At 40.5% G+C, this 15,011-nt stretch overlaps 1 protein-coding gene across 29 annotated transcripts in view; it reads left to right on the top strand.

The window, feature by feature from the left end:
- Window positions 1–15,011, top strand: part of NRXN1 (neurexin 1) — a 2,145,734-nt gene that overhangs the window by 1,072,313 nt on the left and 1,058,410 nt on the right. For 19 of the 29 annotated variants that reach the window (XM_082249501.1, XM_082249471.1, XM_082249469.1 and 16 more), the window contains 2 exons: window positions 12,154–12,357; window positions 14,345–14,371. In XM_082249501.1, coding sequence (XP_082105627.1) covers window positions 12,154–12,357; window positions 14,345–14,371 — 231 coding nt within the window. The remainder of the gene's footprint in view (window positions 1–12,153; window positions 12,358–14,344; window positions 14,372–15,011) is intronic. The other 10 variants (XM_082249472.1, XM_082249474.1, XM_082249499.1 and 7 more) reach the window with 1 other exon arrangement.

The raw sequence follows: 15,011 nt of genomic DNA, 5'->3' as shown, positions 1-15,011 counted from the left end.
CTGATGATAGTGTATGTAACTGGATATAAAACGATATATATATAAAACAGTAACAGTGCAACCAAAGGGTGGTGATAAACAGTGTATGTTCAGAATTGTCTGGAGTTGTGAGTGGGGTGCCTGGGAGTGAGCTCTGTCCTGGGACCAGTTCTGTTTAACTTGTTCTTAAACAATTTAGAGGTTGGGATAAATAGTTCAATCTCGGTATTTGCTGAAAATACAAAGCTAAGCAGGGTGATAACTGAACAAATAGATATTGAAACTTTACAAGAAGACCTCAACAAATTAGGGTTGGGCAACTACATGGCAAATGTGGTTTAACATTGGTAAATATAAAGTAATGCACACTAAGCTTATTTTCCTGGAGAAGACACTTAAGAGCGGATATGATAGTGATATACAAATATTTAAATGGTGATTCTATCATAGGAAGAAACCTGTTCAGTCTAAGGTGGCTCAAGAGGGCACATGGCCCCTCAATGAAATTGAACTGAGAAGCAGTATAACCTTAAACTGCGTAAGGGGTTCTTTACTGTTAGAATGGTAAGGATGTGGAGGGGTGTGTTGCACCCAAAATCTATGGGCTTCTTATATATCTTGAGGAATGTAAATGGCGGCTCTGCAAACTAAACTGATCAATAGGACTTATTTTACTGAATAAGTTGGAATGTTCCCAAAACTTAGTAACTGGTGTGAATCCGTGTTCACCTAAAGTGGATGTAAACCTTCACATATACCCAGTGAAGTAAACAGCCTCAGATGATACACAGAGATGAAACAAATCTCCCTACATACGTTTTATTTGTATATCTGCTGTCTTCAGCTTTCTACCTAGTTTAGAAAGTGAACATCGTATTAGAATTTTTTCTTCCTGTTTCAGCACCGGGTGTGTAGTCTGGGCATACACTGTGTGACACCCCCCTTCACATAGGCAGAGGAAGGGAGAAACTTGCTGTGCTGTGAATAGACCAGCTCTCTGCTCATCTATCTCTATGCACCCACCCCAACACAAATCTCCAGCTGCTTTTATCTCCTGTGTAAGAGAACTTGTCAGAAGTTACTGTAGCATGCTGATAAATGAGAAAGGGAGGAGCAGAAAGACACGGGACTTAGGGCTTTAGAGAGAGATAAGTAAACACAACAGATATATGCTAATTTAGACTGTTATACAAGCTGTACACTCACTACTTTACATTGCAGCAAAGTGTCATTTCTTCAGTGTTGTCACATGAAAAGATAGAATAAAATATTTACAAAAATGTGAGGGGTGTACTCACTTATGTGAAATACTGTATATATATATATATATATATATATATATATATATATATATATATATAAAATTATACTGCATATTTTGTGTATTTACCATTGCCTGAAGTTCAGCTGCAGTGTAACATTTTCAAATATGGCTGTCTCAACCTATACATACAGACAAAACTACTATACCAACCCTTGCTAAGATTATTTACACAGGACTGATGACTTACATATATTTAACAATGAAAAAAAAAAAAACTATAGTTTCTCTTAAACCACTTGCTGACCAGCCGCTGTACTTATACCGCGGCAGGTCGGCTCTGTCCCTCGAAACGACATACCTGTACGTCGTTTCACGGGACAGCTAGTGTGGGCATGCATGCCAATTGGCCACAGGGGGAGCCAATCAGCCGGGGCGGCGGCCGTGATGTCCGCCGGGCACCCGCGATCACTCCCTGTGGAGACAGAACGGCAGTCTGCTGATGTAAACACGACAGACTGCTGTTCTGCCAGTAACGAACACAGGAATCCTGTGTCCCTCCTAATTTGGAACACAGTTCTCTGTGTTCATCCAGCAAGCCCATCCCCCACACAGTTAGAAAGCACCACCTAGGGACACATTTCACCCTTTGATCACCCCTGGTGTTAACCCCTTCCCTGTCAGGGTCATTAGTACAGTAACAGTGCATATTATTAGCACTGATTACTGTAGTAATGTCACTGGTCCCCCCAAAAGTGTAAAAAAAAGTCAATTAGGGGTCCCATCTGTCCGCCACAATGTCGCAGTCCTGCTAAAAATTGCAGATCGCCGCCATTACTAGTGAAAATAAATAAATAAAAATGACATAAATCTTTCCCCTAGTTTGTAGACGCGATAACTTTTGCTCAAACAAATCAATATACACTTATTGGGATTTTTTTTACCAAAAAGATGTAGCAGAATACAAATTAGCGTAAGTGTCCGTTCACATTAGGTCGCTCCGACTTAGGGGGCGACCTGTGAAGTCGCGTGCAGCGCGACTTGCACGGACTTCACATAATGGAAGTCAATGCAAGTCGCCTCCAGGTCGCCCCGAAGTAGTACAGGACCCTTTTTCTAAGTCGGAGTGACTTGTGTCGCTCCGACTTAGAACCGGTCCTGTACTACTCAATGACCGCGACCGTGCACGACTTGCCAGGCTGACCAAGTCTCCTGACAAGTCGTATTAGTGTGAACCGGCACTAAAATGATAAAAAAAATTATATTTACATTTTTTTCATTGGAAATGTTTTATAGCAGAAAGTGAAAAATATTGTTTTTTTTTTTTTTTTCAGAATTGTCGCTATTTTTTTGTTTATAGTGCAAAAAATAAAAATCGCACAGGTGATCAAATACCACCAAAAGAAAGCTCTATTTGTGGGGAAAAAAAGGACATTGATTTTAATTGGGTACAGCGTCGCACGTCTGCGCAATTGTCAGTTAAATGAACGCAGTGCCGTATCGCAAAAAAAGGCCTGGTCATTAAGGGGGTAAAACCTTCCGGTCCACAAGTGGTTAATGCATTGTAACTTTTACAAGAGGGATTTTGCATTGTATTTGCTTCCCGTTTCTTTTATTACTCACTAAATCTGGCTTTATAAGAGCGTTAAAACCTACAATTTATGGAGGCAACAACATGCACTTTTATTTTGTTTTTTATCCTGCTGCCATAAAGTAAGCATGATTTATTTTGGCATTATGATCTTTCCCTGATTATACATAAAACAAAAAACATCAGTCTAATCTCAGGGTTGGTTTCTTTTTTTTTTTTTTATATGGAATGCGGCAGATGGAATGACAGATGTCACATCAATATAATTTGGCTCACACTCTCATTTGTATTGTTGAGCACAGCGGGAGCCTATCTTTAGGTTAAGGCTCTCACAGGTATACACTATATACAGTAGGTCTAAATGTCTCTCTTTTTTTTTTTTTTAATTTTTAAATTTTTAATTTTTTTAATGATATAGTGTTTGCCTTGGGTCACGATTTGCAGGGGTATATGCAGTCCAGTATCCTAGACACACATGCTTATTTTTAGTTTAAAAGAAAAAAAAAAAAAAAAAAAAGAAAATGATTTATTTCACTCTTCCGTAATCCTTCCTCATCTAATAGTCCATTAGGCTTTTCCATTTGTAATCCATTTTATGTCTGTGTTTTTAGCGGCAATTGTTTCATTGTGCATTGTCTGCTGTCTTTCCTATTGTAATGTTTGTAAAAGCTTTTAGAGCCTGATTTGTGTATTTAATGTTTCGGGTTGCCCGTGCTGTCAGACGTATGTTATTAGCGGTACAGATACTATTGTAGGATCTTCTCCTCCTGTAGGTTTGTGTGTATCATGTGGATGTTTTTTTTTTTTTTGTAAATTCACATCCTTATTTAACCACTTTACCACCGGAGGATTTTGCTGTCTTACGTCCAGGCCACTTTTTGCGATTCAGCACTGTGCGAATTTAACTGACAATTGCGCAATGCTGTACCCAAACGTCCTTTTTTTCCCCACATACAGAGCTTTCTTTTGGTGGTATTTGATCACCTGTGCGACTTTTACTTTTTGCGCTATAAACAAAAAAAGAGCGTACATTTTGAAAAAATAACAATATTTTTCACATTTTTTTATATTAAATCCCCCCCCCCCCCCAAAAAAATGTAAAAATCAAAATTTTTTAAAATTTTTGGCCAATTTGTTTTCTGCTACCTATGTTTGGTAAAAAAAAATCACAATAAGCGTATTTTGATTGGCTTGCGCAAAAGCTATTGCGTTTACTAACTAAGGGAAAGATTTCTGTAATTTTTGGTGTTTTTTTTTAACAAGTAATGGCGGCGATCTGCGTTTTTTGCGACATTGCGGCGGACAGATCGCACCCTTGACTGACATTTTTGACATTTTTGGGGTTACCAGTGACATTACTGCAGTAATCAGTGCTATAAATATGCAGTTACTGTAAAAATGACACTGGCAGGGAAGGGGTTAATTTTATTGGAGAGGGAGGGGTTAATGTATGCCTGGTGCTTACTGACATGTGTGGGGGGAGGTGACTTAAGTGACACAAGGACAGATCGCATGTTCAGCTATGCTGAACCCTGCAATCTGTCACTGTTTGTCACTTAGGAGATCTGCCCGCTTTGTTTACACAAGCGGGCGGATCTCCAGACTCAATTCCCTGACGATCGGGGAAGAGCGGGGAAGAAATTTATTAGTTTTAGTTATAAAAAAAATGCTACATTTTAGAGCACATTGCATCATCTGATAAGGTTTTAGAGCAAGGGTGTCAAACTCAATGTAATCATGGGCCGCATCAGCATTATAATTGCCCTGAAAAGGGCCGGTTGTATCTGTAAGACTAGATGTCCAGAGCATTCCCAACCCTTACATAAGACATCAAGAGCCTCTCCACCATCAGAAGTTGAGTCCCCCACTCTCTCTTACATCACAGTGCACCCCTATTGCCTTGTGCTGCTGCTGGGAAGAAGCTGGAGGCAATGCTGGAAAGCAGAAAGTACAGGATCTGGAGGAGGGCTGGATCTCTTCTGAAGCTGCAGGAGAGATGTGAAGGCCACATGAAATGGCCTGGAGGTCCGGATTTGGCCCGCGGGCCTTGTGTTTGACACATGTGTTTTAGAGACTGTTCATTAACCACTTAAAGCGGAGTTCCGGCCTCAAAATCGAAAAAATCGATTTTGGGCCATCAGCTTGCTGATTGTCACCTGAAAAAGAAATGGATGCTCCCAATTTTTTTTTTTGTTCACTTACCTTGTTATAGAAGAAAATATACTCACCTTCCTTCCACTTCCTCCCTCTGCGGGTGTGGCCCACGCCGTCACTTCCGGCTTGCGATGACTCCTGGGAGCTGAACGTCATCGCTCCCGGGAATCAATGCGCCTGCACTGGCCCCACTCGTCACTTCCGGTGCAGGCGCCGCATTCCCTGCTAAACAGCTTCTTGGTATGCCCAGAAGCTGTGTAGGGATGCCGCGCCTGCACCGGAAGGGACGAGCAGGGCCACTGCAGGGCATTCTGGGACTCCGATGTCACCGAAGAGGACGCAGAAGAGGATGCGTTGGCTTCAGCTGCCCACACCTGAGATGGCTGCGCTGGAGAAGACATTTTCAAGGTAAGTATTTCTTCTAAAAGATAAGTGTGACCCGGGACAGTACAGAGGCTATCCATTATGGAATGCACTAACCATGACTGTCCCGGGGGTATTTTTATCTAAATTTCACCCCCGAGGCCAGAACTCCGCTTTAAGGACTGGAAGGTTTTACCCCCTTAATGACCAGGCCATTTTTTGCGATAAAAGACTGCGTTACTTCAACTGACAATTTGCCCTATAAACAAAAAAAGAGCGACAATTCTGAAAAAAAAAAAAAAAAAAAAACATTTTTTTAATTTCTGCTATAAAACATTCCCAATTAACAAAAAATAAATAAAATCTATTTTCTTTCATCAATTTAAGGCAATTTGTATTCTGCTACGTATTTTTGGTTAAAAAAAAAATTCCAATAAGCGTATATTGATTGGTTTACGCAAAAGTTTTCACGTCTACAAACTAGGGAATAGATTTATGTAATTTTTACTTTTTTTTTTTTTTTTTTACAAGTTATGGCGGCGATCAGCGGTTGTTAGCAGGACTGTGACATTGCGGCGGACAAATCGGACACCTAACTGACACTTTTGGGGGGACCAGTGACATTATTACAGTAATCGGTGCTAAAAATATGCACCGTTACTGTACTAATGACACCGGCAGGGAAGGGGTTAATACCAGGAGCGATCAAAGGGACAAGTGTGCTCCTAGGGGATGCTTTCTAGCTGTATGGGGGTTATACTCAATAGATGAACACAGAGACCTATGTTCCTAAATTCATCTGTGACAGAACGGCGGTTTGCCTTCTTTACATTGGCAGACCACCATTCTGTCTCCATGGGGAGCAATCGCGGGTGGCAAGCGGACATTGCGTCAACCGCACCAGCTGATTGGCTCCCTCTCTGGCCAATCGGTGCGTGTGTGGTGGCCCCACTGTTTACTACACGAAGCGACGTACAGGTACTTTGTTTCGCATAATAGAGCTGACCTGCCGCAGTAAAACTATTCTGGCTGGTTGGTAAGTGGTTGCAAAGTCAGATCGTTTTTCATCTTAATGCATATGTGCTTTCTAACTGTGTGGGGGATGGATTGAACAGAGGCATAGAGAGATCGGTGATTCAGCTTAGCTGAATCACACAATCTTTCCCTGCCTCTCTGACAGGAGAGCTGTCCTACAATGTTTACATACCAGACGGCTCTCCTGTCAGTATTGCCGAAGATAGCGGGAGGCCGGCAGCGATTGAGCCCGCTCCTCCCGTGGTCTGCCTCCCGCTGTGTCTAATCAAAACCGCGTGCACATAATCGCGTAGATCTACGCGATTATGCCCAGCCGAGCCGCCCTGCCACATTATATCTGCATGGGGCGGTCGGCAAGTGGTTAAAGAGGATGTAAACACTGCCCCTTTGACCTGCAAAGTAAAGGCATGCATATTATGTGACACTTAGCTGCAGATGAAGCCCTCAAAGTCACCTCTGGAGGATGCATGCGCGTGGGAGCTGCCGGGCACGGCACAGGGCTCTGAAGAAATGGCCGCGGGTGGCCGTTCCTTCAGAGCGCATGCGCCGATGACATCGGCAGAATATACAGTAAATATCTCCTAAACGGAGCAAGTTTAGGAGATATTTACAGTACCTATAGGTATGCCTTATTATAGGCTTACCGATAGGTACAAACAATCAATGTAAGTTGACTTTCTCTAAAGGTGAAATTTCTTTTAGCACTGGGAAAATATCCATATGTGTCCAGAACGAATGAGGATGCACCTTCTCAGTGGAGTAGGTTTATGTTTATAATATGGTTTACTCCTCAATTATAAAAAAAGGGTGTGGTCTTCCAAATCATGGCATTATAATTTACTTTACAGAACTGTAGAGTGATAATTACAAGATCCCAGGTCTAGAAACAGATCTACTCTGACCTGTCTGGAAATCAGATGGGTTGCCATAGAAGCACCATTATTATCCTTTTAATTTTGACTTAGGTTATATACTACTCCTAGGCAATATTTACAGTTCAGGCAATTACTCTTTTACATTACTCACAGTTATGTAATTGGCCACAATGGGGTTGATTTACTAAAATCAATCAGCTTCCAGATTTTTTTTTTTTGCCAAAGCTTAAGGCTCCTTTCACACAGGCTTTTTGCCCGGCGGACTGCGTTTTGCTTAGCGGGGATTGATCCGCCAATCCCTGCTGAGCAGGCTGATGACAGATCAGTCTCCACGTACTTTGCAGAGATGGAGCTGTCAGATCCCTGCTCTCCTCTATGGGACATCAGATGAAAATGGATCACCTGTCCATTTTCATCTGATCCTATCCGATCCTCCAGACGGATGGAAAATAGGGTTTTCATCCGTCTGGATTTCACGGACAGGATCAGATCGGATAGCAGTGGGTGTCAGCGGAGATGTCTTCACTGACATCCGCTGCTCCATGGAGCATCCGATCTGGTCCACCTGAAAAAGACCTGATCAGAAAGCTTGTGGGAAAGGGGCCTTATTGAACAAACTGAAGTTAGAAGCTGATTGGATATCATGCATAGCTGGACAAGATTTTGCACTCTCCAGTTTTAGTAAATCGACCCCACTGACCAGTGGTGGCTGGTGCTCCATGGGCCGGGGGGCTGCCGACGGACCACACCATACCCCCCCCCCCCTGGACCACACCAGCCCGCACACCACACCCTCCCTTCGGATGCCAGCTCACTCACCCTGGACATGTGGAGGGCAGGCAGGCAGCAGCGATTACAGTGGCTTCCCCCTCAGTCTCCTGCGTTTCCTCCCTCCTCCTCCTTGGCCAATGGCATGGCTTCTCCTTTTGGCCATTCGGGAAACGGGTCTCAAGACCTGCTTCCTGATTGGCCAGGAGGAGGATCTGTATGACAATAGCAAATATTCATTCGCTATTGTCACACAACTGGGTGGGCTCAGGGCCCAGTGCTCTGCGCCCAAGCCCACCCTTTTTTGAAGCCTATTAGGGCCTCTGGCTCTAATCCGGTGCTTCAAAAAAAAAAAAACCCATTGGAATCCATGCGTCCAGTGCCCTGCATGTAGATTAGGGGGCCGGACGCATGGATAGGGGGACGGCGCCCCTGCGCCCCCAATGGACAGGCCTCCACTGCCACTTATTAAATCAGGTTCATAAAGACTGGTATTAACCAGTTTTTAACGAGTACCATTAGGCATTTCAATTTTTTTTTTTAGCCATGTTTTCATGTTAGCCTCAAAAGCTTGAATATTTTAGTGCACAATATTTCTCAACTTTTTGAAATGTCAACCCATTTAAGCTCAACATTGGCCTGACCACAAAGGAAAATGTAATAACCTTCACCGATGATGTGGCTTTTCTTTCAATATAAAAGCAAAATAGTTATCTTCAAGTATAGGACAGTTCTCACCAAGAAGAATTCACCAAGAATTATTTGGTATTCAAAAACCTTTGGTATGTTCGCATATATAAAAATACCAATTGTAACACAGGGCATCTTAGGAGATTCTATTCTTTTTCAAAATTCCTTTTTTTTTTGCAATCAACAGATACAAACAACATGTAGCTGTGTTATCAGAAGCAGTAGAACTCTATGTAAAAGTATGTTATATTCATCTCAAGCAGCTGGGACTTATTTTTCAATAATATGGTTTTCAAGATAGCACTTCATGGTAATGTACGGTATGTTATTGGATATCTAAGTTGATCTTCAACTAAACTAGCAGAAGTTGTCCCATTTGTTGAACAGGGTGGAATTCAGACGTCCCAGGTGGTATAAATAACATACATTAAATTGTCAAAAGTATTGGGACGCCTGCCTTTACACGCACATGAACTTTAACCACTTTACCACCGCCCACAGTAATATTACTGCGGCAGAGTGGCTCGTTATCGTCTGATGACGTAGTACTGCGTCGTCAGACACTCCCCCTTCTGGGCGGCGCTTGCGCGCCGCCGGAGGCTCGCTCCCGCTGTTTTCAGTCACAGCGGGAGTCGGGCCAGGGGAGGAGCAGCGGTGATCGCCGCTGCTCTGCCCCGATCGTCGGGGATCTAGTGTGGAGATCCGCCCGCCTGTGTAAACACAAGCAGGCGGATCTCCATAGTGACAGGGAGTGACAGATCGGACTGTTCAGCATAGCTGGACATCCGATCTGTCCATGACTCACTCAGTCCCCTCCCCCCCACACGTCAGTAAGCACCAGGCATACATTAACCCCTCCCTCTCCAATAAAATTAACCCCTTCCCTGCCAGTGTCATTTTTACAGTAACAGTGCATATATATAGCACTGATTACTGCAGTAATGTCACTGGTACCCCCAAAAGTGTCAAAAATGTCAGTCAAGGGTCCGATCTGTCCACCGCAATGTCGTAGTCCCGCAAAAAAATCGCAGATCGCCGCCATTACGCGTTTAAAAAAAAAAACACCAAAAATGACAGAAATCTTTCCCTTTGTTAGTAAACGCAATAACTTTTGCGCAAACCAATCAAAATACGCTTATTGTGATTTTTTTTTTACCAAACATAGGTAGCAGAGAACAAATTGGCCAAAAATTTTAAAAAAATTGGTTTTTACATTTTTTTGGGGGGGAATTTCATATAAAAAAATGTTAAAAATATTGTTATTTTTTCAAAATAAACGCTCTTTTTTTGTTTATAGCACAAAAAGTAAAAATCACACAGGTGATCAAATACCACCAAAAGAAAGCTCTGTTTGTGGGGAAAAAAGGACGTAAATTTCGTTTCGGTACGGCGTCACACGACCGCGCAATTGTCAGTTAAAGTCGCACAGCGCCGAATCGCAAAAAGTGGCCTGGACGGAAGACCGCAAAATCCTCCGGTGGTAAAGTGGTTAATGGCCTCCCAGTCTTAGTCCGTAGGGTTCAATATTGAGTTGGCCCACCCTTTGCAGCTATAACAGCTTCAACTCTTCTGGGAAGGCTGTCCACAAGGTTTAGGAGTGTGTCTATGGGAATATTTGACCATTCTTCCAGAAGCGCATTTGTGAGGTCAGGCACCTTGTTGGACAGAAGGCCTGGTTTGCAGTCTGCACTCTATTTCATCCCAAAGGTGTTCAGTCAGGCTGCAGGGCAGTCAATTTCCTCCACCCCCAACAGCAAACCACACTGGATGGATTACATGTTCTTGGCCTTAAAGGCTATAACCCTCCCTTATTCTATCTAAAATGGAAAAAAAAAGCTTCAACATTGGATGGTTGCTACAGCCCAAACTTTCACTTTCTTCCACCCCCAGCTATTGCTAATTTAGACTTTATTTTTAAAGTATAGCACAAATATGCAGAATTTTTTTTTATTTTAGTTTTGGATAGATTGAATAGGGATTAGAACACCTGTCAGATTTTTATTGCTGTCTGTGCTCCCTTTCAGGAGTTTAACCCTCTGTATTTGTCCTGTTTACCATTATCGCTGAAAATGAAAGTCAAAGAAAATCCCAGATTTTGGTTGTCCCAGAACAGGAAAAACGGGTAAAATCTTCCAATGGGAACCCTAGTTCTGGCAATCCTGGGGATAACACTGGATTCCCTCACTTTTGAGGGTTTTTCCCTCACTTCCCGTTTTGGTCAGAGCGGTAAGGATATGGAATTCTCTTCCACAAGCAGTGGCTCTGAGGAAGAGGGTTCTCCCTCAAAATGCGTTAGCCCTATCTATATGGACACCTTCAAGTTCTTTTGTCCCAATTAAGTATTCTGGTCCTGCGGTCTCTGGATAGCCGAAGGAATCCTTTGGTTTTATGCTTATACTTAGCATACTCTTGTGAGTATAATGTATGACATGGTTTTAATAATTTTCCAATAAATGTTTTATGATATTGCACTAGGTCGGTGCGCCCTTCTCTTGTTTTTTTTTTTAAGCAGTGGTATCGGCAGGGAGCATCGATAGTTTCAAAAAACTATTTGATGGGCACCTTAAAGACCACAACATACAGGGGTACAGTAGCGGCCCATCCATTGGGGGTGCAGGGGCGCAGCCCCCCCATCCATGCATCTGGCCCCCTAATCTACATGCAGGGCACCGGAGGCGTGGCTTTCAATTTTTTTTTTTTTTAAGCATGTGATTAGAGCCAGAGGCTCTAATAGGCTTCAAAAAAGGGTGGGCTCGGGGCACAGAGCAGTGCACCCTGAGCCCACCCAGTTGTGTGACAATAGCAAATGAATATTCACTATTGTTACACGGATCCTCCTCCTGGCCAATCCGGAAGTGGGTCCTGAGACCCGATTGGCCGAAAGGAGAAGCCATGTCATCGGCCAAGGAGGAGGAGGAGGGAGGAAACGCAGGAGACTGAGGGGAAGCCGCCGCCGCTGCTGCCTGCCTGCCCTCCACATGGTGAGTGAGCCGGCGACCTGGGGGAGGGGGTATGGTGTGCGGGCTGGTGTGGTCCGGGACGGGGGGGTATGGTGTGGTCCGTCTACCTCCCCTGCCCCCCCCCCCCCCCCCGGCTCATGGAGCACCAGTCGCCACTGCAGAGGTATACAATGTACGGTTAACAGCAAACACACACACTCATCATAGTTTGAACTGGATGGACTGATGCCTTTTTTTCAACCTCACTAACTATGTAACTATGTAACTATGTAACTATGTTATAAGACAGGAAGTGAAGGAAGAACAACGGGACAGAAATGTTAAAACATTTTTTTATAACCCTCTCTTATTCTATCCAAAATAAAAATAAAAGTTTTATAACTTGGGTAACAGGGCTACGTATTGTTCATAACTAAAATGTTAACAAAGTGAACTAATTATAACTATAATTAACCCTTTATTAAATATTTTTTTCAGAGGCCACTATTTTGAGTTACGACGGAAGCATGTTTATGAAAATACAACTTCCTGTTGTCATGCACACGGAGGCAGAAGATGTGTCTTTGCGTTTCCGGTCGCAGCGTGCATATGGTATTTTAATGGCGACCACTTCAAGAGAATCTGCAGATACTTTGCGTTTGGAACTGGATGCTGGACGTGTAAAACTTACGGTTAACTTAGGTAACATCAAAACGAGATGAATCTGTTCTCACAAGCTTACATTTTTCTTGCTTGCCTCTCTAGTTACTTTATTTTATTTATTTATTTATTTATTTATTTATTTATTTTCATTACTTACTCTGAAACATGTTATTTTTTTTTCTGCTTGCAAAAATGCAATTTTTTAATAATAAACAGTTTAAAAAGAGAAGACTAAAAATGATAATTTTTATTTTTTTTTTATTATACTGGTCTCCTTTTTTTTTATAAATTATTTTATAATTTTAAAAGTTAGTATACATGAAGTACAGCTTGTTTTATTAATTAGTGTGAACATATTAGCATGTGAATAAAGTGAATAGAACATTTGACACATAGATCTTTTTTATTCTGAGTCTTCTCTTTTTGAACGGTCACTTGTACACTAAAATCACTTTTTTTTTTTTTTTTTTACTCCTTTTTTAATCTTTATTTTTGTGATTGCATTATTTATGTCTTCGATCAAAAGTGAACATAAACCTTCAAAGACCAAGGTCTGCGGCCCTTAGCATACAGTCTGGTGAACATGCTCCACACTAATTCTTTCGCAGAAAAATGCTCCGATAGTTTAAAACCTTTGTTTATTTTGTAGTGAGCTTCTAAAGCACAAAACTATATTTAAGAGCATTATATTAAAAAAAATGTAAAAAATGATTTTAAAAATTAAAAAAAATGATTGGTTGGAAATGTATAAACATAAGACCTTATGTTTCTTTTTGTTGTTAATTTATTTGTGCTGCTGTGATTTTCTTTTTATATTTATTCCTCTGTTGTTATTGCACAAGAATAGGTTAATAAAAGAAAAAATATCCTTTGAATACATTGACAAAAAAAAAAGACTGGACATGATATAGCCATATCCAAGTGGACTCTGCCGTGATTAAAGTACCTTTTATTACAATATATATTCCAACAAAAAGAAAAATCCATAATAAATATATTTCCGACACTGCTCTGCTTCCCTCTAGTGGCTTACATGCAGAATCTGTCGAAAAATGATCCCAGGAATCCATCACTGCAGTTTTTCATGTGGAAAGATGTGTGCTTGTTTTGATCCCAGACTGTTTGCCACCACTTTTCTGATGCGGTTGACGACACGTGACAAACGCTGCTAAATGGAAACGAAATCTTTGTTTTTTTTGCTTTTTTTTTTTTAACAAATGTGCTCCTCAAAGCTATTAAAAGTAAAATAATATAAAAATGTATCCAGATTATAACTGTAACAGCATCATGCATTTGCATGCTAAAAAAATGCTGTATTTTTTTTAAAACATATAATAAAAATTTAAATGGTTATTTTTAAAGGAAAAAAACATTTTTACAGAAGATATAGAAAAATCTAGAAAAATATTGGAAAAAAAAAATCTAAAACGTATTATTTTTAATTTAGCAAGCCTATGTTTTTCAACAATTTAGCTCTTGAATCTTTAAAAAAAAAAAACAAAAAAAAAAAAACATTACCTTAAAAAACAATTGTGCTATACACATTTTGTTTCCAAGATATTTACAGAGCTAAGGTTACTGTGATTGATACTAGTATTTGTCTCCACATTTTAAGCCTTTGAGGGGAGACATAACTGTCCAAGATGGCTGATCTTTTTTAAGGCAAGCTCTGTACCCCATTGTGACGGAACATATGTCATTCAGTTTCTTACTAAATGTTCTTGCATTTATGGGAAGAGGTAGCTGCCTGTCTAGGTCGCTTATCTTTGACTGAAATAAAATGTACCTAGATTTGTCTCCATGTAGCGCTGTTTGAAATGGCCTTTTTTTTTAACTTACTATTAACATGACTATACTAAGACAATTTTGTGTCTGTGAGCAAGTTGGTGAGAAGAATATATTGATACATACTGGCCAGATGTACATGTGTCTGTCCCCGGAAGGGTGGACTGTAATTTTATTGGATGTCTGCAGCTAATACCTTGAAGGATAAATATTCATTTCTCATCTATTCTTCCCTATCTAGACTGTATCAGGATTAACTGTAATTCCAGTAAGTGCCTATTCAACATTTTAAACGATTTTCTTGCCTTTTATCTATGTATGCATATTAACTCTGTCTGATGTGCTTATTTGAACTCAATAATTTTTCATTATGATTATTATGTCTTAAAATATTAAAATGTAGTACTGCATCACTGAAGCATGTTAAGATCAACATTATATAGTATTGTATTACTCCATGTTTACTCATAGAAGGAATTCAGGAAAGCAATAAAAGCCTAATCTTAGGCAGGCTGTTTTCTGATTTACAGTCTTCATTTGAATAAAGTATAAATCCATCCACATTTTTGGATAGTGAGAATGGTGTAGAATATACTATACATCTTAGTTCCTCTATATTATTGGGACTGTGTAGGGCAATTCAATTTAATTTATTCAATTCAATTTAATTTATTCAATTCAATTTAATTTAATTCAATTTAATTCAATTTACATAGTTACATAGTTACATAGTAGGTGAAGTTGAATAAAGACAACAGTCCATCCAGTTCAACCTGTGTAATTTCAAATTTAATTCAAATCAATTTACCAATATCAAATTAACCAAAAATGTTCCTTCAAAAGTAGATATTTTATTTTAACAATAGATAAAAACATTCATGTTTTTTTTTTTTTTTTTAATAAGAACA

Source organism: Pelophylax lessonae, assembly GCF_965119305.1.
Source record: "Pelophylax lessonae genome assembly, chromosome: 3".
Taxonomy (NCBI): domain Eukaryota; kingdom Metazoa; phylum Chordata; class Amphibia; order Anura; family Ranidae; genus Pelophylax; species Pelophylax lessonae.
This window is presented reverse-complemented; position numbering and strand designations above follow the sequence as displayed.